At 39.8% G+C, this 26,442-nt stretch overlaps 1 protein-coding gene across 1 annotated transcript in view; it reads left to right on the top strand.

Annotated features, from left to right (window-relative positions):
• The first annotated feature begins 898 nt into the window (after nucleotides 1-898).
• Nucleotides 899-26,442, top strand: part of FAM180A (family with sequence similarity 180 member A) — a 28,198-nt gene continuing 2,654 nt past the window's right edge. Inside the window, exons 1-2 of the mRNA XM_003771644.3 lie at nucleotides 899-1,257; nucleotides 25,708-25,808. Of these exons, the coding sequence (XP_003771692.1) occupies nucleotides 1,182-1,257; nucleotides 25,708-25,808 (177 nt within the window). The 5' untranslated portion in view covers nucleotides 899-1,181. The remainder of the gene's footprint in view (nucleotides 1,258-25,707; nucleotides 25,809-26,442) is intronic.

The following is a 26,442-nucleotide window of genomic DNA, read 5'->3' as shown; positions in this document are numbered from 1 at the left end:
GCACTTTACAAATACCATCTCATTTAATCCTCACAATAATTTTGCAAGGTAGATGCTATTACTATCCCAATTTTACATTTAAGTAAAATGAGATAAATAGAGGTTATATGACTTGCCCAAAGTCACCCAAATAATGTCAGAGACTGGAGCTCTTTTCAACTCCAGGCACAAAGTTACTATACTCCCTACTCAAGAAAGTGATGGAGAAAATATGAAAAATGCACATTAAACTAAAGTGTGTTCTGCTTACATTTTTTTTTTCAGCACACCACTGCAACTAGATTATTTGTTGAATATTTGTTACCTTCACTTATCAGAAGATTGCAGATTTAAGCTTTAGAAATTAACTGGTTTCTCCCAGCTATGGCTCACATAGCTCATAAGTGTCTCTGGTGGAATTTCCACCCAGATTTTTCTGACCTTGAGTCTAGTACCCTTTCCACAAGACCATGATGCCTCTCAGCAGAGCTTCTCTTTCCTAGAAGCCTGATAACAAAATTGGGATCTTCCCTCCCTTTTATTCTCCAGAGAACAGCTCTCAGGCTTGGCCCCAAGTAAGAAATTCCTAGTTCTGTCCCTAAGGAATGGCATCTAATTGACATCTTGCCTCCAGGCGACAAAATGTTTTTGCTGAGCTGAGGGCAGCTTGCTGAAGATCTATCCCCAAAGCAATGATCCTTCCATCCTAGACTATACAGCCTTGCTCATCCTTTCTCCAATTCCAGCTACTGTGTCCCAGGAACCGTGGAGTACTCAGCCAACCTTTTACCAGGCTCCCTAATGAAGTTCCCTGTGTCTGTTTGCTAAAGAAAAGTTCCAGTGGGTCCATCCAACACATGGAACTTAAGTACAGAAATTATATTTATCCACCGTTCTGCCAAGGAAATCACATGCCCCATGAGTCACTCCAGATGTGCTCAAAAACAGAGTCTGTCTGTGAAAGCGGAGTCCCCCAATTCCAGGGAGAGCTGGATAAAGAGGTGCTGACTTCTGTCCCACCCAGGAGGGCAGGCAGGCCCTTCCTTCTAAGGAAAGGGGAAGGCGTTTCTCCATTTCTGAGAGGGGAAGGGCAGTAAAAAAAGATATATACACACTTCTTAGTCGAATTATATGCTGAAACACCCACAGATATTGGGGTTCTGTGTGGTTTTAGAGGTGGTTTTCTCTTCTTGAAGTAAAAGATGTGTTGGAAGACCTTAATGCTTCTGCTGCTATATTACAATGCTCAGGCTACTCTGGCCCGCAGATGGAGCAGAGGTGAGTTGTCTTTTATTGTGTTTTTTTTTCCTCTCCAAATTTTTTAAAGTTGTTATGGGGGGGGGGGGGGGGAGGCAGAAGGGAAAAGGGGACCCAGAACATTCCAATTTTCTATTCTATTTTCATTTAACTTCACTAGACTACCCTTCCCTAAGACCTGACCTTTTTGTCCCATAGCAGCAGGTGGAGAGAGAAATAATACTATTTTTTTTAAAAGGGAGGGGGGAAGGAAGGAATGAGGCAGCAGAGAGAGAGCCTGGCACAGGAGCCAAAGAATAGATCTGTTTGGTGCCATAGGACAGAATCTTTCTCTCTCTTCCTTTGCCCCAAGAAAACCTTACCAGCTCTCTCATTGATACACTGGCTGCTCTAGCTGGGAAGCTCTCTCCAGCTCTCTCCAGCTGTGAGCAGGTGCCGTGCTCTGCATCTCAAAGGACCAGCCAGCCTGCACATGGAGATGCAGAGTGATGGTGCCTTCATCCTAGCTGGCAGAAGGCAGCCTTGCCCAGCTTCCTAGCCTAGAGGTGAGGTTGACTATTGGCGGGAACTTTGATCATCTCTCTAGCTAGTCAGAGCTGTCACCGTGGGGAGGGACGTGTTTCTAACAAGAAAATCAACAAGCATACTACTTCTCTTTAAATTTCTGTTTATTTTTTAATTAATTAATCAATTTTTAAAATTAATTTGCTTTTAAATTACGAAGCATTTTGTCTCCCTTCCATTACTTCATCCCCATGGGAAAATATATATATATAAAGAAAATGCTCATAATAAATGGGTTAGCCAGGTGGCACAGTGCAGAGAATGTTGGTATTTGGAGTTGGGAAGAATTTAGTTCTCAGACATTTACTAGCTATGTGATTGTAGGCAAGTCACTTCTCCGCTGTCTCTCAGTTTCTTCGTATGTAAAATGGGGATAACAATCTTATTCTTGTAATTATCAAATGAAATAACGTGCAAAAAGGAACTTTCTCTGCAATGGGAGGGGATCAGCAAGAGCTCCCCATTAGGAAAAGAGGGACTTTTTTTCCGTGTTGCTAATATTCCTTCCCCCAGGATTGGACTTCCCAGAAATTGGGCTAGCAGCTAGGGCAGAGGAAATAGCTCCACTTTGCATTCCTATGACCCACAACCCTCTCGAAGCCGGGGCTGGCAAGACTCCGGAGTTCAAGTTAAATTTATCACTTTGACCAATAACGCCAACCCCGCAGGCTCCGCTTCTAATTAGAACGCCTCCTAGGTCAGGAATTGATCGCGGTTGCCTAGAAGTGAACTCCTTTGGTAATCCACTGGACGGGATTTGTGGAGAAGGTGCTTAATGCAAGCCCAGATGGTAAGGAAATCAGCACCGGGATTCGGAGGCTCTCCCAAGCCGGGGAGGGAGGGGAACGGAAGCAGAGAGGGGGGTGCGCAAGGCGCCTGAGAATGAGCCGCCGACACGGCAGCATTTCCCCCGGGTAGGTATTTGTTCCCCAAACAAAAGAAAAGAACGACGCGTCCCGTCCCGTTCCCCCCCCTCCCCCCGCCCCTCCCCTTTCCCCCTTCTTAATCCTCTTTTTTCTAAACCTGAGTTCTTGGAGACTCCTGAGAGACTGAAAGAATGGAGCTCAGCTAGCTCGCTGTGCGGAATTCTAGGTCTTACCTTTCGGACTGCGCTGGTCATTTCTGCTCCCCATCACTCCCACCCCACCCCCACCCTCACCTACACACCTATAACACCCAATCACCACTGCCCACGCCTTACACACACACACACACACACACACACCCTCCACATCCTGTCCATTCCCAGCGCTACAAGAACTTAAAACTTGTAAACTTTAAGCTTTTTAGCTTTAGGCGCTAAAACTACTCTGGTAGAAAAGAAAACTGGGTAGATCCATGAAAAGAACCTTGTCTCTGGAGTCAGCTACTTGAATGCAAATTCCAACTACTATTTACCTCTCTGAACTTGTCTCTTCATCCATAAGAAAGAGGAACTAGATGACCTCTGCTGTCTTTCCAACTCTAATTCTATAATTCTGTGAGTGTAAGCTCCTTAAGGATAGTAACAAAGTGTCCTGAATATAGTGTGTGCTTAAGAAAGTGGTTTTAATATTGATTTACATGTATCACATGGACTTTCAGAGAGTGAATTGCTGAGATGCTGACAAGAACCAGGATTTATTCCTTCCAAGGATACAAACTTTCTTTTATACCAAATTTCATAAGGGAAAACCCTGAATAGGCAAGCCACCAGTCCCTCTTTCTCTGGGCAGATTATTCATAAATACATCTGCCATAGCCCAGTGCTTAGCACAGGTTTCATTCATCCAGATAGGAGAGTAAGGAAGGAAGGGATGGGAAGGAGTATGACAGCTGCCCCAATCATACTTTCCCCTCTTCAAAACCAGCTAAATAATCAGAAGCTGGAGGCTAAAAACCCTGATCCCGCTACACACACTCCCCAGCTGTCTGTGTGGCTGACTTCACAAAGAAACTCTAATTCACAGAGATACTTTCTGAGTAAAGTAGGTGACCAGCTTTATCTAATGATTTCTACCATATCATTAATTATATTCTAGACGAAGTTATATTTGTTCTTTTTCCTCCACAACTCAAGAATGAATGTATAGTGTTTTCTAATTCATTCATTCATTCATTAAACAAATGATCTTTGAGTCCCCATCATGAACAAGATACTGTGTTAGGTGCTAGGTGGAGTCACATAAATGTGGTCAATTCTCTGCGATGGGCAGCAGCATTGGAGAATGGATGAAGTGTTTGACTGGAGGTGGGGAGAACTGGCGGTGAAAGCCAGCCTCAGACATTTACTAGTTGTGTGATCTGACCACCTCACTTAACCCCTTTCCTAGTTTCTTCATCTGTAAAGAGGGATGAGTATAGCTCCTCCCTCCCAAGGTTGTTCTGAGGGTAAAATGAAATAGCAAGTTATTATTGTTATTATTATGATTATTCCCGGAGTCAAAAAAACCTGAGTTCAAATCTAGCTTCAAACACTAGCTGTAAGATCCTGGGCAAGTCACCTCCTATTTGCTTCTGTTTCCTCATCTGTGAAATGGGCTAGAGAAAGAAAGGGCAAGCCATTCCAGAATCCTTGTCAAGAAAATCCCAATGGGATCACAAAGTATTAGATACAACTAAACAATAACATTATTATTATTATCATTTTAAAAAAAACTTTGTAGAACAAATACATTGGCTGATTCAAACAGCTATAATTTTTCCCTCCATGAGAAAATGTCTCTCACTTGATTTCTCCTCATCAATCTTCCAGGTACCTTCCTTTTAAGCAAGTAAAGGGTTGGAGTTTCATCCTGCCTTTCAGCAAGACAGATAGCAGAGAACTTTCACATATCTCCACTAGAATATGTCCCTTCTACCTCCTTTCTAAAAGTAAAAACAACTGTACCTTTTTCATCTTCTTTGAACAAAGATGGGCAAAGAACAAATGAAGATGGTTGACACTGAATACACAGTGAACTAGAGTGGAAAGGATGAAGGGCTTAGTATTAGAGGGCCTGGGTTAGAATCCTATCTCCACCATTTATGATGTATGTCACATCAGGCTTTTGTATGACTTCTCAAGGCTTCAGTTTTCTCATGTAAAAAAATTTTTTAATGACTGTGGATGAGATAATCTCTGAGATCCCTTACAATGATAAATCTGTGATAAGCCCATCTCTTCCCCTTGTAGAATAGAAGTAGTGATTTTATTAATATAGGGAAGCACTGGTGAGAAACTTCCTTTAAATGCAAATCTGCATTATATAATCTTAAGAGTTGAAACCTTAGAGCACTGAAAGTTGCAGCCTTAGAGAACCTAACTGAAAGGTTAGGTGACTACTCAGGTCACACAGAAAATATGTGTGTGAAAGGCAGGACTTGAATCCAAGTCTCTCTGATATCCAGGATATCTCTCTATCTCCATGTCAAATTTCTGATAAGTCAATGTATGCTACTTGATGAAGGTGATGGAAGGAAAGAATGGAGGAAGAAGAAATTTTCAGGTACTTATCAAAGATTGTTCTATAATCTAGAGCTAGAGGCCATGTATATTCCAAATAACATTTTCTGCATATTATTTCTTATAACCCCCATGATTTTCATTACAACAGAAGGTAATGATATCTTAAGAGAGAAAGTATTTGATAAAGAAGAAAGCGGGAAAAGTCAGAAAGATAAAAAGGACAGAAAAGGATCAGGGATCAGAGAGATGTAAAATATGTGAAAGAGTATGTTCAAAGATTCAGTCCTGGGCGATTAATGAATATGTAAACTAGAGCTCTCCAGCAAAGAATTTCTGGTCTAATTACTTTGGGATTAAAAAGGATGATTCTATATATTCCCTAGAATGTAGCTTGAAGTATCCCTTAATAATGTTTATGTAATAATGGTCACCTATATCTTTATATAGGGTAAAGTTGTCAGACTAGAAAGTGTTGGGTGTGTATTGTAAATCTGTAAACATTTCCCTGGTAATGAGGGTGGGGCACCATGACAGTAAATCTGGGTGGAGTCATGCTAATGTGGTCGACTCATGACAAATGGAAATTCTGATTTTGGAAAATGGCAGAAAGCAGCCAGTTTCAAAATAGAAACGAACCTGCATTGGTCTGAGAAAAGTCTAATAATAATTCACATTTCTATGGCATATTAAAAGTTTATAAAGTATTTTTCTCAATACCACAGCAAAGTAAGTAATAAAAAGATGATTATCCCCATTTTACAGATAAGAAACCAAGGCAGAGAACTTTAAGATATTTTATAGTCATTTGATATTCTTTAATCTAAGAGAAACAATTTTAAATTCAGCCCCTAAAATCCACTGGATCACATGCTTAAGAGAGATTGTGTCTGAGAGATAACTAAAATTACCTTCAGAAAACAGTGGGAATTAGCTTTTAAAGAAAGTATATGGGGGAAGGGAAGAAACAAATAAATCAGTGTCATTTTTTTTTTAATATAAAATACCTGGGGCAGTTAGTTGGCACAATGGCATTAGCCCTGGAATTGGGAAGACCTGAATTCGAATCCCCACCTCAGATATTTAACACTTACTATGTGACTTTTGGCAAGTCATTTAGCCCTCTCAAAAAAAACAAACAAAAAAACCTAGGGGAAAAAAAATTACTATCCTTCCAGTTCCTTCTCTATTAAAATAGCTAAAATGACTTGCTTAAAATCATATGAATTGTTAAAGGATAGTGCTGAGATTTGAACTTGATTCTTCTCTCAGTAGTGTCCTTCCTCCAAACCACCATCTCTCCAAGGAAAAAAGACAATCATTCTCCTGAAGCAATGTGTTGACTAACTATATAACAGATCCAGCCAGATCTAACCTAGATGTTAGACAGATGGATGTCTAGCAAGCAAGCACCAGTTTCTTTGACCATGTCAAGAGTATTTTGGAGCCAAATTTCCAAAGTCTGTCATTTCACAATTGTATACACGGTAATTCTATTTCTTTTACTTGGTTTCCCTTTCTTTTCCAAACCACAAAGAATAATTCTCTGAAGAGAAAAAGAGAGCCAGAAAACTAGGAGATAAGTGAAGTACTTTAAGATCTTGATGTCAATTTTACTAGCTTGAGGGTAGCAACATAGAAAAGGGACCTTCCACTGAAGTTTATATGTTCACCCAACAAAGAATGAGCATGACAATGGGAAAGAAGAAACAAATGTAAACTTTTCAAGTCCAGGTACATCTAGAGATTGACTCCTTTTCCATCCTGGGGTCCCATTCCTTCATCCTGTCTTCTGGAAAGGGAGTTTACCTTTCCCTTGCTTCCCCCATCCCCAATTCCACTGATTAATATTCTCTGACAGAGTATTCCAATGCTATATACCCTTTCCACCCAAGAGGTTTCACAGTTGGCCAGATAGCATTCTGAAGCTACTCTTCAGGCCATTTGTGAGTTATGGAATTGAACTAGAAAATCACGAGACTTACTGGATGCAGTATTTGAATTGCAAGTAGAGGGAAAAGTTATTTGGGGTTTAGTCCAGACCCAGAAATCCATGGGGTACTAAGGGTGGGGTTCTAGAAAATCTACACTGTTTTGGAGACAAGGTGGTGGTAGGACCAAATTCAGGCCTCCAAGAACCTAGAGGATATCCTGGAACTGGAGGAGTTCTACAGGGAAAGCATTCTGGTCTGAGAGTAAAGAAAGCCAGATACTAGTACTGATTCTGCCCCTCATTAACTGAGTGAATTTTCATAGAATGAAGGATTCATGGACCAAGGACTAAAACGTCCTTTTGAGATCATCTAATCCATGGCTACATGAATTCCCTAATACATCATGAAAAAGTGAATCCCATGATTTCAAATTTAATTGTACCATGCAAATCAACAACATATCCACCAACATCTGCTAAATAATCTCTAACCTCACTGGGCTTCCAATCTAATTTGTCAATAAGATACTTATCTTTTTTAAGTAATAAAGAGAACTCATTACAAATATCAACAAATTTCCATATTATCCATGTCAAGAAAGAAAGAGAGAAAGAGAGAGAGAGAAAAGGATATGCTTCAATTTGCACTCTTGAGTCCATTAACTATCTAGAAGTAGATAGCAAACTTTATTATGAGTCCTTTGGAATTGTGGATGATCATTATTGGTCACTTAATAAACATTGATTAATTGCCTACTATGTGCCCGACACTATGTTTCTAACTTAGACCTATAAGTATCTATAAGTTATAGTTATAAATAATTATAACTTTATATAATTTCAAAATATAATATTACATGATCACTTCCAATTCAGCTCTACTCCTAACTTCCTAATCTTTTACACCTCTATCCAGCCATCCAGGCTCGCCTTCTCAAGCTGTAAATTGCTTCTACCTCTTCAGACCTCTCTTCCATTATATGAGTTTCTTTCTGTAACCTCCATTTAAGGAAGTAAGCAAGTCAATCATGCTCATTTCCATTCTTGACTCTCCCAAGTTTTATGCCTTCGACCCATTCAGGTGTGCCCCTTCCTGTTTTTCAGCTCTCTTCTTTTCTGACCCTCCTAACCTGCATTCCTATGTATTATTTCATTTGTTTGCTTAGATAAATAAATAATACCTTAGGTATATAGAGCCTGGGACCTGGCAAATTCTTAATAAATAATTTATCTCTCTAAGCATATCCCAAATAGCAGGGTATAGTGGCCCACTTTGATATCTGGAAGACTTAAATAAAAATCACACCTTTGATATTAACTGTGTGGCCTTGGACAAGTATTCTATATCATTCAGTGATTCACTGACTTAGGAAACTAAGATTATATGCTTTTTGTTTATTTTGGTTTTTGAGATTCGGTTCCATCTTCTCCAAGTGAGAAGTGCCACTCAAGAGCCTAATCCTACTAATGATCAACTCAGGTACTGATATGGGTTGGTTTACTCATCGTTAGGCAGCTGGATGGTCCCTTCCCTTCATCATATTGGTCCCAGACTTAGACAGCCAATCAGCTTAGCCTCGTATAGCTCAGAACTCCCAAATTTAATCAATCCACCAGTCTCAGCCTCCCCAGTAGCAGGAATTACAGGAATATGCTCTCATACCTGGCTAAGGTTGAATGTTAAAAGTGAATTGTTAATCTGTGAAAGGAGTTGCACCAAAGATAAAATCATAGACCTCTTCCAAAAGAACTCTGTGCTAGAGCTGCAAAATGAAGTGCTACAAAAGGGTAGGGAACGTCAAAGGCTATGAAATTGTCACTGTACAAAAACAACTTAATTCTACGGATTTTAGAGTAAAATGGGGTTCTGTAAAATCAAGAAGCCAGATCAGATGACACCCAATGCATCTTCCAGTTTGATGAACCTTTGAACCTGGAAACTATTCTAGTAAATCTTAAAGTAGAATCCAGTTGTCCAATCAAGTTGCCATACCAATTAGAACTGACCTGAAGTTTAGGATTTCCAAGAGAGTCCCAATAGAATCAATATATGCACAATCTGACCTCCCAGATCATCTGAGCACATCCTGAGAAAGATTAAGGCTATTAGGCAATAGTAGGTAGAGGGCTTGACTTGGAGAGGAATATGAATTCAAATCCTGCCAGATAACAGTTCACATTCATGTATTGCTCTGGACACATTATCTCTGAGTTTCCAATCTGCATGGTAAAGGGATTTTCCACACAAAGGGTTACCTAAGATAATGAGAACACATAACCTCTCTGAGTCTCAGTTTCCTCATCTGTAAAAGGAGGGAATTGAGTAAGAAAACCCTTCTAGAACCAGACCCTGTAAAAACTTTCCTATAATAAGATCCTTTCTTGCTCCCAGCTTGCCTGCAGGATGCTTTCTAGGATTCAGCCCCATAATGTAGCTTTCTGGTCTAGTAGTATCCGTCTGGCAGTTGGATTGAGAAAGAATGAGTCACCTGTGGCCAGGCAAGCTAGCCAGAGGGAGGTAGCCACTCCTTTGTGGTCCCCCTGGCTCCCTTCCCAGTACAGAGTCTTCTCTGATCAACTTTCAGAGGACACAGGTGAGATCATCTCCAATATCCAAAGAGCCTTAATAGGTTGTCAGCCTTCAAAATGTCACAGGAAAAGTTATTAAACAATTATTAATATAAAAAAGAAAGCTTTATTTGATTAAGTGGGATCACTGCATTGCTGTCATCTGTAGGAAGCAAGTTCATTCTTACAAGTCTTTTCTCACTGTGTTTGACTCACACAATCTTCCCTCATGGACATCCTGGGACAGGGGGTGATGATTGCTTGTAGGCAGACCATTCTTTATCCCCCTCATTTACTCCTCCATTCATTCTGCTCTAGTGCTCTGCAGCACCTCCATTCAGTTAACCACATGTGCAACGTGGAGGGCTAGGGCCTGGGCCAAGGGAAGCTGGCTGGCATCCATTCCTTTCACAACTGGCCACATGTGTGCTACCAGAGGACCCCACTGTATTGGGCTCTTCTTCCAGCTTCCCCAGAACAGGGCTGTTTCTAAAGGCCTGGCCCAGAAGCAAAAAGTAAATTACATCAGCAGGACCTGAAATAAGCTCTTTTATAAATGAGAGCCTTTCCCTTCCACACCCACTCTCATTTCCATAAAAAGTTGCTTCGTCTGATTCATGAAAAATGTATTGAATGTAATGCTGTAAATGACATTCTATATTATGCAGTTGGATTCATTGCTGGAAGGCTTTTCTAATACCACTGTTTCTTACTGCTAAACGGAGAAGGCAGTTTTCCCATGCTCTCATCTTGACAGATTGTTCTGGTGTGTTCAGATATATTTTTACTGTTCAGGAGTTGAGGGTGGGAGAGTGTGGAGGAAGGCTACCCCCTTTGGAAAATCTATATCAATCAGCCATAGATGAGGGACAAAAGCCAGATTATAAAATGAAAAAAAGTTCATCAAGGGTTCCATTCAACGTTTTCCATTTGGGGAGTGTTTAGTTTCTGGCTTGAGGTACATAGAGGGTCTGACAGCTCAGAACAGTAAACAAGCATAGTCTTTCCCAGGAGAAATTAAAAGCAGTATCTTCTAGGCAGAAGGGAATAGTTAAGCATGGTGTTAAGGACATGGTGAACACGTACACTCCAATGAATCAATGAATAAATAGAAGGGAATGGAAACTGAGAAAATGTCCAAGATTAGTACTGTGGGTAAAAAAGACCTGGATAAGCACAATTTAGTAATAGTGAAATAAAATAAGAAGACCATTTGATTCATCCTTAGATATTATGTTATTTTAATGTGTGCACTAGTATTATCAAAAGAGAAATTAAAGGTTAATAAAAATAAGTTATAAATTTGATAAAAAGATATTTTTGTAGAAAATAGTTAAATCAATCATGTGCCATATAACTATGTTCTGTACTGCCCTTCCCCTTCCCCAAATACACACACCCCACACGCACACAGACACATTTGTTCCATTTCTGGAATAAATCAAATCAATGCGGCCTTTGTAACTGGAAAAGGTGTGTCAATGTACTCTTCAATGGCTCCATCTACTCAATACCTCAGTGACTTTCCACCCCTTAGCCACCATTCCCCTATATAAGTACTGTCTCTCCTTATTAAAATTTAAGCTGCTTGATTTTCCTATTTGCATCTCCAGTGCTTAGCTCAGCACTTGCACAAAGTAGAAGCTTATTAAATGCTTTTTCATCAGATTCATTCATGTATTCATTTTTAAGTGATCTGAGCCTAAGAAAAGCCTAATTACATAGAATATGCATTCACAAAACAGGTGACAAGTGACTCCCAAAGCTTAAGCAAAGTACCTAAGAGAACAGCAAATTCTAACACTGCCTTGTTTCCAACTCTATTTAGGCATCAGTTAATAAACATTTATTAAATACTTACTTTGTGCTAACCACTGTGCTAAGTTCTGAGAACACAAATATGAAAAAAGGACAATATCTGCCCTCAAGAAGCTTACAATCAAATAGAGGAAGAAAACATATAAAAGAGAGCTGGAAATCTGGGAAGGGGTTGGAGGAAATAACTCACTCAGGGACACAGTGAAGAATCCAGAGAAGTCTCAAAATAATGCAGCCAGGTAAGAAATGGGGAGAGATCACTCCTTTAAATGATGGGCTTGGAGCTTATGTTCCCAATCTTTAATTAGAGGGGTTTGGTATAGTAATGAGATAGAGTCCCGAGATTGATGGAACCTTGCAATCCTAGGAAGACTTTTGAAACTTTCTTTTTGTTATTGTTTTCCAGTCATGTCCAACTCTTTATGACCCCATTTGGGGTTTTCTTGGAAGAAATACTAGCATAGTTTTCCACTTCCTTCTCCAGCTCATTTTACAGATGAGGAAACTGAGGCAAACAGAATTAAGTGGCTTGCCCAGAATCACACAGCTACTAAGTATGTAAACCAGATTTGAACTCAGGAAAATGTGTTTTTGTGCCATTATCACATGACTTCTGAAGTCAGAGATTTGGTGCTCTCCCACTTCTGATCTCTACAGTTGCTGGACGAGAAAATTTAGTCAATAGGTATACTTCACTGAGTAGGATATTCATAAAAATAGAGATTTTTAATGTTCTGCTGGGGGGAGGAGGGGAGAGGTTGTGGAGAATAATTGGAAAAGAAAACCCAGAAGGTACTCCACACAAATTTAGTGATAGTAGAAATAAAACTTTAAAGTATGGAATTTTTCAAATGTTCATGATTGATTTAAGAAATCAATAGGACCTACTAAGTACCTGTCACTCTCCTAAGACAAAGCCATCTTTGTAACAGGGTAAATAGCACAACCTGGCCTAGGGCAAGTGACTAGAAGCCCCAAAGATAGTGAGTGCGATAAAGAAGCAGGTCAGAGCTGAAGAGAAGCCAGCTCTTGTCATGGGGAGTAAGGAAGGGGTCTGCAAGTTTGGGAGACAGAGGAAAATATACTGTCATCTCACAACTCCCCATGTGACCTAATTACTCTTACTAATTAGGTAGTGAGATCTGTTGGTTTCTTTTAAGATTTAAAGTACATGACAACTACACGGGCCAACAGCACTCTCAAAATCTGGCACCAGTAGACAAAGCCTTGGTTGACTTGTCTTAGTTCTGGCTCTGTGTTTGATTTTGAAGACGTATAAGGGGAAGAAACCTCAAATTTTTCTTTAAAATAACACGGGGTAAAAGGTAGTGAAAGCATCCTTACCCTCAGAGAGTGAGAGCCAGGAGGCAGCCAGAAGGCTTGCAGGAGTCCTCAAACTTTTTAAATAGGGGGCCAGTTCACTGTCCCTCAGACTGTTGGAGGGCTGGACTATAGTAAAAACAAAAACTTTGTTTTGTGGGTCTTTAAATAAAGAAACTTCATAGCCCTGGGTGAGGGGGATAATCGTCCTCAGCTGCCGAATTTGGCCCGTGGGGCCATAGTTTGAGGGCCCCTGGTAGTGGATAGAGTCCTGCGCCTGGAGTCAGCCGGAAGTTCTGCTCTGACCCCAAACACTTACCGGCTAAGTGACTCTGGATAAGCCATCTCAATTCTGTTTGCCTTAATTTTCTGAAGGAGGAAATGGCAGGTCATTCTAGTAGAACTGCCAGGAACACCCAGGGACATCATTGTCATGATCCAAGGGGACATACAGAGTGCAATAACAGCAACAACAACAGCTCAGAATCTAGTAGTGGAGCCAGGATTCCAAGCCGGATCTTCTAAGGACAAGCAGGTTCAGTGGAAAGAACACCACTGATGGAGTTGGAGTCAGAGAAGCTGACCTAAATCTCAGATTCCCTGGGATACCTCTTTCTCTCCTGTCATTGCCATTGTGCTAATCCAGACCTTCCTCACCTCACACACAGACTGCTGTGTCTACCTGCCACAAATCTCTTCCTGTCAGTCCATTCTCCATTCAGCTGTCTAAGTGATCTTCCTAAAGTATAAGTCTCACCATGGTGTCTATTCAGTAAACTTCCACGGATGGCTCCCTGTTACCCCCAGAATCAAATAAAAAAAACTTGTGTTTGACTTTAAAAGCTTTTCATAAACTGACCATTGCCTAATTTTCCAGTCTTCTTACAACCTGTTTCTTAGGGTTGAATTAAATTAAATTAAATTAAGATTAAATGAAATAATAAAGCTCTTGACACAGCATGTGGCATACAGTTGGTATTTAATAAATGCTTGTTTCCTTATATATTTCCCCCCTTTATCTGGGGCCATTTCCTGTCATTTTAATCTATATCTGCCACTGGACCCAAATGATTCTGGAGGGGAAAATGAGGCACCTGCCTCACCTGACCTTGCACAGCTCTCCCTCAGTTAAATCCAGTTCACTTGCATGTCATAACATCACCTCTATGATGTCATGGTCTTCTTCAAGAACGAAGGACCAACAATAACATCCCCCCCTCCATTTGCTCTATGAGCAGATGACACTGGCCCCCTTGCTGTTCCTCAAATAAGACACTCATCTCCCAGTCTGTGCATTTTTATTGGCTCTCCTTTAAGTATGGAATGTTCCCCTCCTTGATTTCCTGGCTTCCTTCAAGTCTCAACCATAATCCCACTTCTATGAGAAGCCTTTCCCCATCCCCTTAATACTAGTGCCTTCCCCCTAAGATTACTTCTAAATTGCCCTGTCTAGTTCTTGTTTATACAAAGCTGTCACATGTTGTGACCCCCGTTAGACTGGGAGCTCCGGGAAGGCAAGAATAGTTTTTGTGTTTAGGACAGTATCTGATACATAGTAGACACTTAATAAATCTTCATTGACCTGACCTACTGAGCATGTTATTTTACCTTCCTAAGTCTCAGTTATCTCATCTGTAAAATGAGGGAATTGGACTAACTGGGCTCTGGATCCCTTCTACTTCCAGATGTATTATCTATCCTATGATCTCCAATACTAGTGTTCTTTCTACTACACCACATTATCTGGCCACAGATCATGAATAGCTTAGAATTCAGTTGGGCAAAAGACTTAGGATTGTGAAATTATGAAAAAACTTAATACTATTAATCAACAGGCACTTATTAAGTACCTACTGTATGCTGGGCCCTAGAGATAGAAAGATAAAAAACAACAGCAAACCTGAAACAGTCCCTGCTCTCAAGAAACTTACATTCTCTATGAAACAATAGGTATCAAAGGACAAGGGAAACATGAATACAGGATGGGTCCATCAAGGAAGGTTTCAGGGAAGAAGAGGGATTTTTATATTTTGAGGAAGATTGAGATCTGAAGGGTGGGAAAGAGCATTTAAACCTCAAAGTACTAAAACATTGAAATGCTGCATATTAAGTCAAAATATTGAAATAGTGAACACCTTGCTATCATGACATTAGATAGACAGCCTCTTTCACAAGGAACCTCTGACATTTCCAGGAGAAATATATTGACCCTCCTTCCTTCCTCATGTATTAGGTATTAAAAGTACGCAAATATTGAGGAACCGTGGAATTCTACCCTTAAGCTGACTTTGCACTGCTGCTGACCAAGGGCAGTAATACCTTTCTCTATTATAGCTAGAATCATGGAATAAAAGATCTAGAGATGGAAGCTATCTTAGAGATGCAATCTTATCATCTTATAGAGGAGGAAACTAAGTGCCATTGAGACTAATAACTAACATTTATATTGTATTTTCTATGTGCCAGATATTACGCTAAGCACTTTCCAGTTGTTATTTGATTTGAATCTTAAAACAACTCTGAGGGCTGTTATTATTCCCATTTTATAAATAAGAAAACTGAAGTAAACAGAGGTAAAAAGTCCAGGGTCACATAGCTAATAAGTATCTGAGGTAAAATTCAAACTCAGGTTTTCCTGAGCCTAGCACTCTACCTATTGCATCACCTACCTGCCCCTACCTTCTGTAAGGTCACAAAGGTATTAAGTGACAGAACTTGGATTTAAATCTATGTTCCCTGGCTCTGGGGCAGCGAGGTAACATCACAGGACACAGAGCATCTTCCTAAGTTCCAATCCAACCTCTGACACTTACTAGCTGTGTGATCCTAGGCAAGTCATTCCCCTATTTGCCTCAGTTTGCCCATCTGTAAAATGAGCTGGAGAAGGAAATGGCAAACCAGTCTAGTATCTTTGCTAAAAGCCCAAATGGAGTCACAGAGAGTTGGATACGACTGAAAACAACTGAACGAAACCTCTGACTCCAAATCCAACATTCTTTCCATTGCACAGGGGAATCATACTTCTCTAAGGTCCTCTGAACTTTTTTCATATTGTTCTGAAGAGAAAGGAGGCTATCTGAGAACTTAAACTATTGCAGATTGACTCCACCAATGTGAGCTCCTTGGTGATAGAGCATGGACAAGAGCAGTGGGAAACTAAATGGTTTCTACAATTAAACCTGGATTTGAGTCAGGAAGCCTTCTCCCCAGTATACTGAGAACTCTCAGGAAATCTGCAGGATTTATGAATCCTTATGGTACTTGGGGCATGATAAAGTGCAAGAAGCCTAGGTCTGAACATCTGAACACTGGCTCTGGTCAGAACCAAATCCCTAAATAGAATGATTTTAGGGGCCTAGAAAGGGCACTCTATCAGTGCCCTTACCCTTACAAAGATATTTTCCCCACAATTAAATATAGTCTTAAATACAAATATACCTAGGAGAGGCAAACATTGAGTTAATTCATACTAAGGTAAAAATGATTGCTATCCAATTTTTTCCTAAAATGGGTTTACATTGAAGGGAACATACAAGTGCCTCAAAAGCTGAAGGACAGAGATGTGAGAGAGGGAGAAAAAGAGGTTCCCATGGAGCATAGGGATTTGGAAACAAAGGTTCTAGATTCTCCTATTTCCAATTTACCTGCTATGTGACTTGAAGCACTTGTTCCCCCTCCTCCTCAGTTTTCTTCTATGTAAAAAGAAGATGGAATACAAAATCTCTTAAATCACGTCTGGCTCTGAATCCTATATTTTTTAGAAGTGCTAGAATCCCACTTCTATTTGTTACTTAGCGACCACAGCTAGGTCACTTAACTAATTGCTATGGGACTCCATTTCCTCACCTGTGAACTAGGAGGATAGGACTAAATGAGTGTTAGGGTCCCTTCTAGATTGTAAATCATCAATGACCCTTTGAATTTCACCTACGGCCAGTTTTTATTCCAATTTCACATCTGGATCACTAAAAATATAAGCGTTCTCCTTTTGGGCATCCACTTCTGCATCTGGATCTAGGAGCTGCCCTCTTTCTGTAAAGATGATACCGATGATCCAACATTAATAAGACATCTAAGTGCATACAGCAATGGATATGGAGTCAGGAAGCATTAAGTTCAAATCAAGTTTCAGATATTCCCATTTTATAAATGGGAATTTATTATTAACTGTGTGGCTGTGGGCAAGTCACATAACCACCGTCTGCCTCAATTCCTTTATCTGTACAATGGGAACAATAATAGCACCTAGTTCCCAGGATTGTTCTGAAGATAAAATATGATAATATTTATAAAGCTCTTCACAATCTTTAAAGCCCAATGTAAAGGTAGATATTATTACTATTGGGGTGGGCAGTGAGGAGGTAGATAGGAGGTGCAGGAGATAAGACACTGAACCTGAAGTCAAAAAATTCAAATCCAGGCTCACTAACTGTGTGATCTTGAGCAAGGCAATTAACTGTTTGCTTGAGGTTTCTCACCTGTAAAGTGATCTGGAGAAGAAAGTGGCAAACCACTCCAGGATCTTTGCCAAGAAAACCCCAAATGGGGTCATGCAGACCAGAACATCACTGAACAATGACATTATTACTATTTGCTTTGAAAAAACCACTGAATATGGAATCAGGAGAGACCAGTTTGAAATACTGCCTCTAATACTATCTATATGACCATGCTCAAGTCATTTAAACCTCAATTTCCTTTTCTGTAAAATGAGTCTTGCAATCACTGCAAGACTTAGACTTACCAACATCTCATTCCACTCATCTAAACTTGAACCTAAAGGAATCTCTAACTCTTGTAACAATTATTTTCTGAAAAATTCATTTAACAATTCATCTTATAATGTCTTACAACTCTTTTGTTGTTTTCCTGAAATTTTATTTAAATATTATAGTGTTATTTATTTTATCAGCTTTTAAGAAACATTTGAAGTCAGATTATATGGAGTTCCCTGAGTCACCCAAACATTTCTGAAATGCTCACTGACAGTAGGTACAGATGGAGACAATTCTCTCTCCTGTAAGAAGAGCTTCAGAGACCTTATGTGAACCTAGGCTGTGGAACATGTGACCTGGAATACCACCACAACTATTACAATTGGTGAGCATTTAGAAAGAGGAGCAATAATCTCTTTTAAAATCCTACACGTGGCTTCATCAAGCACCGGAGAAAGAAAAGACATCTGTTTCAGGGAAGAAATAAGACTCTCACCCTAGTATAAGGTTCCATGGTTAAGGGTGTGGATTGGACTCCTCAGGAAGTAGAAGACAACTGAGCTGGGATTTCCTGGCAGCAGCACATGTCCTGGAAGCTATCTCAAGATCGCAAATAGACAGCAAGGGCCAGTTTGGGACACTAGCACTCTGTCTTGCTTTTGGGGAGGGCCATGCAGCCAATTAGCAATACTTTAGGAATCAGATGAATGGCCTGAATTCCCTGTGCCCAGCAAAAGAAATCTAGCAAAAAAAAAAAGTTTCTTAGTAAATCGGTATCTTCTCAATCAGTTATAGTGCACTTCTATAGGGTTCAAAACTTAGTTGGAAATAAGAAAGGATAGAAAAAGAAAATTCAAGTAGAAAGTCCAGTCCTTCTTCCCATGAGTGAAGGGGACGGAGAGAAAGAAGAAGGCAAAGCTTGTGAAGTAATCAATTGTGAGGCATCTGTGTGCTCTGAAAGCCATATAATATACAGCAATAAGAGGCATGTAATAAATGGCAATAAGAGGCATGTGATTTATGGCAATAAGCAGCAATTTTTATTAACAATTGTGTTGTGTTGGACAATGCAGGTTATGCTTGAGGCAAGAAACATGAGAGTGCTTCCTCTAAAGCCTGAATACAGACCTCTCTGGGAAGAGCTTCTAGGACCTTGGGGCCACTGCTGGGGAGACCTGAGAATGAAGTCATTTGATAACTCATTTTAACTAATTTTTCTTGCTGAGCTATGTTGTCTCTTAGAAGGACTACAAGGGCTATCAAAGCCCTCTAAATTTGACACCAGAAAAAAGCCCCAACTGCCTTATCCTAGTTACAGCTTTGGGGAAAATTCAATTCACAAATAACTCATAGTCAGTCATCACTGCAACAAATCATATTCAGGGGAGGGGGAGAGTTAGGAAAACTCAGATACACAGCATCAACGGATTAGAACTAGAAAGTATTACAAAGGCTATCCTAGGCTAATTCCTCCATTTTACAGAGAAAGAAATTGAGACTCAGGGAGGCAAAGTTACTTCCCAACATCTCACAGATAATAGGTGTCAGAAATAGGATTCAAATCGAGATGCCGTGATTCCAGAGGTCTTTCCACAATCCCATGCTATTTTTATTATAATACAATACAAAGAGAAAATGATAATTGTATTAGAGAAATATAAATAAAGACTCCAAGAGATCCAGGGTGCTGTGAGTTGGGATATCTGGGAAGCATTCACAGAGAAAATAGCACTTTTAGGTAGATCTTGAAGAATGGATGGTATTTCTTCTGGCAGAGATGTGAGGGAAGGCATCATAAATTACAAGAGCAAAGTTCAAAGAAAGGCTCACCTGGGACATAGAGAGGGTAATATTGACCCAACACTCACTTAGAGTCATAGGAATTCAAGCTGAAGACTCTCTAGTCTTCCAGGGGTTACTGAGAAAATAAATCAAATGAATAATTTGAGAACACAAAGTTCGGCAAATCTGGCTCTCTAAGGCAATAGCATCATCCCTCAGCATCAGGTAGTACAGTGGACCTAGAGGCACCTGGTCTGGAATTGGGAAAAGCTGAGGTCAAAGTAAGCCTCAGACATTTTCTACTTGAGTAATCCTGGACAAATCACTTAATTGACCTTTCTCTGCCTCACTTTTTCATCTATAAAATAGAAATGATAATAATAGCATCTCCTTCCCAAGGACTTAAATTAAATAACATTTGTAAAGTGCGAACAAAGAAAGAGCTATATAAATGTTAGTTAGTTTTATTATCCTTACACACATTTAGTAAAGATCCCACACCAAAAACTATCAAGTAGAATCTAAGGTGATTATGAGGAGTGCTCTTTGCCAAATCTTACCAAGTGCCATTTTTTTCCTTTTCTCTCTCTCATTTCTATCTTTCTTTCTTTCTTATCCCCTTCTTTCCTGTCCATATCATAATTTTGTTATAGCCTGTTTAATATCATAGTATTTAAGTTTTTTTTTTACAAAGTCTTTAATTTATGTTGCCTTATTTCCTCTTCAAATTGAGATTGTTCCCATTTTCAAAATGAAAAAACTGAGGCTCACAGATTAAATGATTTTCTTATGGTCACATAGCAAGGAAGTGTTGAAGGCAATTTGTATCTTTCCTAAATGTGATTGTAGTTTACCATCCTTTATCCTTTGTCTCATGGACACAACTTGCCCTCAGAAATGGCCTGCAGGACAAGAGAAGGGCCTGATTCTGCAGACAGCAAGGGAAACCTCCAAAAACTGTTTACTTGCACTCTGGCTAAAAGCAATGGAAGGGAGGAAAGTTCGTCTCTTCTGGCACAGAGAGCTGATGTTTGGAATTGTGTGTGTATCTTTCCTTCCCTTGCTGCAAAGAATCGCTTTCTCTGTGCCTTCATTCTTGTCCCAACTGGAAGTGCCAAGGAAGAAGCAAAAAGTTAGTCCCTAGGAACCCCAGCCTAGTCCCAGTTCATCACCAAGGAAGGAAAAATGTAGGACAAAATGAGGGACAAAGCATGTCAATGGGTGAAACACTCAAGAAAGTTAAAAGCAATTCAGAATATGATAGGAACTGTACATGATTTGGGCTCCAAAGATCTGGATTCAAATCCTGCCTCTGTTATTTTATCCCATCTGGGTCTCAGTTTTCTCATCTGTAAAATGAGGGGCTTGGACTAAATGATACCAAAAACCACCATGTGACTAAGAAAAAAGAATGAATGAAAAAAAAAGCATTTACTAAGTGTTTACTTTGTACCAATCACTGTATTAAGCACTGATGTAAACAGAAAAATCAAGACAGTCCCTGTTCTCAAGAAGAATATATTCTAATTAGGAGGAGACAACATAGAATAAAAAAAAAAAAAAAAAAAAAAAAAAAAAAAAAAAAAACCTGTGAAGGAAGCTAGAAAGATCCAGAAGTCCTATGGCTTTGATCGTGGAATGATAACTATTAAGACACTGAGGGCCATAGTTATCTAGGTAGTTTATATTCTGGGGTCAGGGGACTACAGAGTCCAAGACTGAGAAGGTAGAATATGTGGGAAAACCTAGAATTCCTTCTCATCAGAAGGAAGGTGAGCAGGTGAGCTACTTGCTCAAAGGAGGAAGGTAAAAAGGGAGAACAGTCTTGGATACAAACTCTTCCCAATGGATGGATTAACAGCCCAGGGCAGGGGACCCTCTTGCCAAATGTAGTCCCTTATCTCTGAGAGGGAGAAGATATACAAGGTAAATTTAGACTCCCTTCCTTCCCTGATCCTTGCCTTCACCTTATAGATAGAGCCGCCTTGCTGAGAGTCTCCCTCCCTTGGAGCTGTTTGTCACACTATAAAATTACAGAAAGCACAGACATAAAAGAAAAAAGCCCAAAGAGGCCAAAGAAAATGACAGAGCAGTGAATTTCTAGTCAGTCGCCTGTCTGGGTGTAGCACACCCTCTGGACAAAGTTTACACTAAGGATTGGAGTGCACAGAACACTTGCTCAGGTGTAGAAGTACCTGCTAAACTTTACTTGAGAGAGATCTAGTCTTCAGATCCCTTGGTGTTAAACAGATCCAAGGATCATTCCTGCCTTAAGATGCTCTGTAAGTTACCTGAAGCTCCTGGAATTATTTGTGTTTTTCTGTGTATAATCCATCTCTGTAGTGGGTGAACCCCTAGGTTCTTCCCTCCCACCCAAGCCTTAGAGCCAAAATGGTGTGAAGAAGCCAAAGGATGGCAGATTTGAAGGAAGTGATCAGTCAAGAAGAAGGAGTCAGGCAATGTGCTGAGTGATGAGGATACTGCATGGGAGATAGCATGCAAACAACTGTGTATGCACAGAGCAGATAGAAGATAATCCCAGAGAGAAGGAACTAGCCGTGGAGCGGACTGGGAGAGAACTCTGAAAGAAGGGACGATTTAATCTGAGTCTTACAGACAGTCAGGAAGGCAAGATGAGGGTCTAGGATGTTCAGATGTCAGGAAGAGCCAGTCCAAGGCATGGAGTGTCCAAGGATGGAGTGTCCTGTGGGAGGAATGGCAGGCAAGAAGGCAGAGTTTGCTGGATTGTAAGATCTGTGGAAATGAGCAATGTGTTAAGAACATTGGAAAGGTAGGAAGAGATTGGGTTATAAAAGCTAAACTGAAGTTTTTTTATTTTATTTTCATTTATTTTTTATTATCTGACACTAAAAATAATGAGCAGAACTGAAAACAAGAGTCTAACGGAGCTTGGGCATTCTTCCTCTTTAATTAGATAGAACTGAGAAGCCTGGGTATTACAGAAATCCCCTCTCCCTCACTTGCACAACAGTCCCTTGACTCTGTCCATTGATTCCAGCATTTTCTCCACCTCACAAAGCCTCCAAATTCTCTTTTTCATTATATATACATGCTGCAATTGAATCAGAAAGATGCCCGAGGTCTAACAGGCTCCTTTTGTGGCAGAGGAAAATTAAAAAGTACTAACCTCGGAAACTCACAGACTCAAGGCATCTTAGGACTGGAAGGCGGCTCACATGCAGTCTGCTAAGCATCAGTTGTCACCTAGGAGATGGCTCAATTTGATCAATTTAATTAATCCCTAATTGGGAAAGGAATTATTCTATTTTTTCCCTTGTATCCCAGGATCTCTTTCCCAAAAATAACAACGTGAATGCAAAAGCATTGGTGGGTATGCACAAACACAAATGTGCACGCACACACACACACACACACACACACACACACAGAGCCCGATTAATCTGTGGTCACTTTGCTAAATCATTCTTAACTCTGTCTCATCCACACAACCTACCTCCTCCAGCCTAGCTCCAACTTTATTTATCTTTCTCTCTTCTCGTCCAGCCACTAAGATAACACCTTCTCGTGATTTATTGCTTTTGTTCCATGAAAGAGAGACAGAGACAGAGATAGAGATACAGAGACAGAGACAAGAGAGACACAGGCAGACACTGAGAGACAGAGACAGAGGAACAGAGAGACAGAGAGAAAGTGAAAGACAGACAGACATAGACACCCAGAGAGAGAGACAGAAAGATATACAGAAAAACAGACAGAAAGAAAGAGACAGAGAGAAAGCAAGACTGAGACAGACACAGACACAGAAAGACAGAGAGACACAGAGAGATGTACAGAGACTGAAAGAGACAGACAGAAAAAAAGAAAAAGAGATACAAATAAAGACAGAGAGACAGAGATGTAAATCAGATTAAAATGTAATTGGGAATTATTCAACAAAATTAATAAAAATAAACACAGACAATAGTACATTTAAAAACTAAGTCAATATGCAACTCAGAGGGATCCTTCAGTATGGGTTAATGGCCCTGTTTCTATTTGAAGTTGATATTGTGGATGTAATGGAAACTTGTTGTACAAGAAATCTAGTAGACTAAAATTGGGGTCCCAGATCTGCAAGCTTCAGTGGTATGTACAGGTAAATATTTAATAACTAGATTTTTAGGGGGAGGAGGGGAGGGAAGCACAGACACTTTTAATTTAATCTGCATATTAACATTTTCTCCAGCACTTTCTAAAGTCTAGAAACATAACACAACAATAAATCAAGCCCTGCTTTGTAGCATTTGCTGATTTCTGAGTTGTAAATGCTCACAATTAAAATTTAGTAATCAGCTCTCACTAGTACATCCCCGCTTGCTTTGTAACTTTTGGATGAGTTAAGTCATGATTTGATCCCTTTCAGTTTCTTCATCAATGATGAAGACATCAGCGTCTGATCTTCCAGCCCTTTCCCAGCTCTAAAATTCTGTGATCTTAATGCTATTCTGAAAAAAAGCTTTGGTTTCCTATGATCCATTTACCCTACATGACATCAAATTTTGCTTAATTTATTATAAGGAATGGCTCTCTGGAAGGGCTAAGAGGAAAAGAGAGTGGGGAATATAAGCAATATAAAAACAAAAGATATCCATAAAAAATTATTTTTAAAAAACTTCCACCTCTACCCAGAAAACAAGGTCTCCCAATCTTTCTGTAATGCTATTTATTGTTCCCCTGCTTTTGCAGGGGATGCTGCTTCCCAAAGACGTTTTCAGAGCCCTAGTTCAGTTACAGTAATAACAGCCAACATTTATGTAGCTTTTAAAGATTTGCAAAGCCCTTTACAAATATTATCTCACAACAACCCTTCAAACTAGTTGCTGTTACTATTTTAATTTTACAGATGAGGAAACTGAGATAAGCAGAAGTTAAATGACTTACTCAGAGTCACACAGCTAATAAGTCTCTGAGATCACAATTGAACTCTGATCTTCCAGATTCCTGGTCCAGCATTCAATCCACTGAACCACCTAGCTGGTAGAAGATAAGACTTTAGGGGGAAAAATGGCAAAGAGAAGATTGAGTGAATTTGCCTTCTATTGCCTATAAATCATCTCATTGAATGATTCCCACTGGCAAAGGACAGGAGAAAAGCACATGCTCAGCAGTCCCACATTGTTAGGTTTGGAAGGAAGAAAGAAAAGAATTACTAGAAGAAGACCAAAAAAGTGGCCAGTCACATTCAGATGCTAGAAATGACAGGAGATATCTTCTACCTATAAGATCCTCCTGTCCACTTTCCTCAAGTAAATCTCAGAGAAATTTTTTAAAAATAGTATTTTCTAGGCACTGTGCTAGGCTCTAGGAATATAGAGACAAAAGTAAAACAGTCAAATGAGGTAACAAATGCAAAAACCTTAAAATGCTGTACAAATGTCAACTCTGACTGTTACTTAAGGTTACAGATTTACCCTGATTATTCTGTGAAAAGGCCAATGTGGAAATTCCTACCTGTCAGTTACACCATTAAAATCCTAAATAAAGAAAGGGTCTTTGGTCTCCAGAGAGCCTCGGGCCAAACACTGTTCTGGAAGGCAGTGTCCTGGAACACCATAGCCTGAAGTTATGAATCCTACTAATGTTCTGAGCAACCAGTCTACCCATTGGCATGAGCTCCTAGACAGCCCTGGACTTCAAAATCCCTTTTATTGGAAGCCAGCCCTTGGCCGAAAACCTAGTGCTTCTTACTTCCCACCTGGAAAATCTTCAGAAATGGACAGTAAATCAATGGAAGCTGAAAAACTGACTCCCTCCTAGTGCAGCTGGTAGAGAGTCAGTCTGGATAAATGCTGAGCTAGAAAATGAGGCCCCAGAAAAAACCAAGTGCCAGCTTTGGTCCCAAGGCATCCAAGGCCTGAGAGGTGTTGCCCTGAGGGGATGTCGGGTTTGGGTATTGTGAAACTGTATTTGAAACTGTATTTGAAACTGTATTTCACAGCATCAACTCTCTTTGCTTCTAATAATCTAGCAGAGCTCCTCGAGGGAAGAAGTCTGATAATAATAATACTAGCATTGATATAGCACCTGCTAATGTGCCAGGTACTATGCTAAGCACTACAAATATTATCTCATTTCATCCTCACAACAATCCTGGGAGGTAGATGCTATTTAAGAGGCAGAGGAGAACATTATGGGTTATACATAAAATACTTGTATTATGTTATATATAATAACTAGGTGACAATTACCGAAGGTCTGCCATCCCTCCCACACATTTCCAGCTTCCAATATTAATCAATATATTGATTAATATCAAAATGACCTGGTTAATGCCCATTACCCCAAGAACCCTGTTTCTGAAACCCCCCCTTTTTTTTCACTTTTAGCTGTGCTCTTCCCTTCGGCTCATCGGTCAAAGAGATCATCTTCAGGTCCTATAAATCCTGTGCTGCAGAACTCCCTAGAGGAAGTGGAGCTGCTCTATGAGGTAGGCTGGAGCCCCAGTGCCTCAGAGGGCACTACTCTTTCTTCAAGAAGTCAGGTTTGGGAGATACCAATGATCTAAGCTCTGGAAACTTTTCCTAATGTGCAAAAAAAAAAAAAAAAGGAGAACCAAGAGAAGAATCTAAACAATGCAAAGAAAGGCAATATTAAAATAGATCCAAATTCAGATCAATGAGATGATTAGTCTTGACTCTCAGGGACTGATACCAAACACGTCTCCCCTATCTTAGTTGAATGGCGGCAGAAAAGTCATGCATGAGGTCAGACACAATAAATGTACACATTTGTTTTGCTTAACTTGTCATAAGGGAAAGTCCTTTATGGGGAATTGTGCTATTGTTATTGGAAATGTGTTATTAGGAAATATTGTGTTATTAGAAAAAATGTGTTATTAGAAAATAATGTTGCTTTAAAAAGATAAGACATAGTCTCAATAATACTTTTTTTAATAAAAATTCTGCCTACTGGCTTAACATTGAACTTGGAACCAAAATAAAAAACCCTTGAGATTTCTGCCAAAAGTGAATTTCAGGGAAAACTGTAGTAGAGGTTAAAAGAAAGTTTGGGGGAAGGGGTTTGAGGCAATTAGGATCACGTGGCTTGTACAAGGTCATGTG

This window comes from Sarcophilus harrisii, chromosome 5, assembly GCF_902635505.1.
Source record: "Sarcophilus harrisii chromosome 5, mSarHar1.11, whole genome shotgun sequence".
Lineage (NCBI taxonomy): Eukaryota > Metazoa > Chordata > Mammalia > Dasyuromorphia > Dasyuridae > Sarcophilus > Sarcophilus harrisii.
The sequence above is the reverse complement of the archived record's forward strand: the minus strand, read 5'-3'. Positions and strand labels throughout refer to the sequence as shown.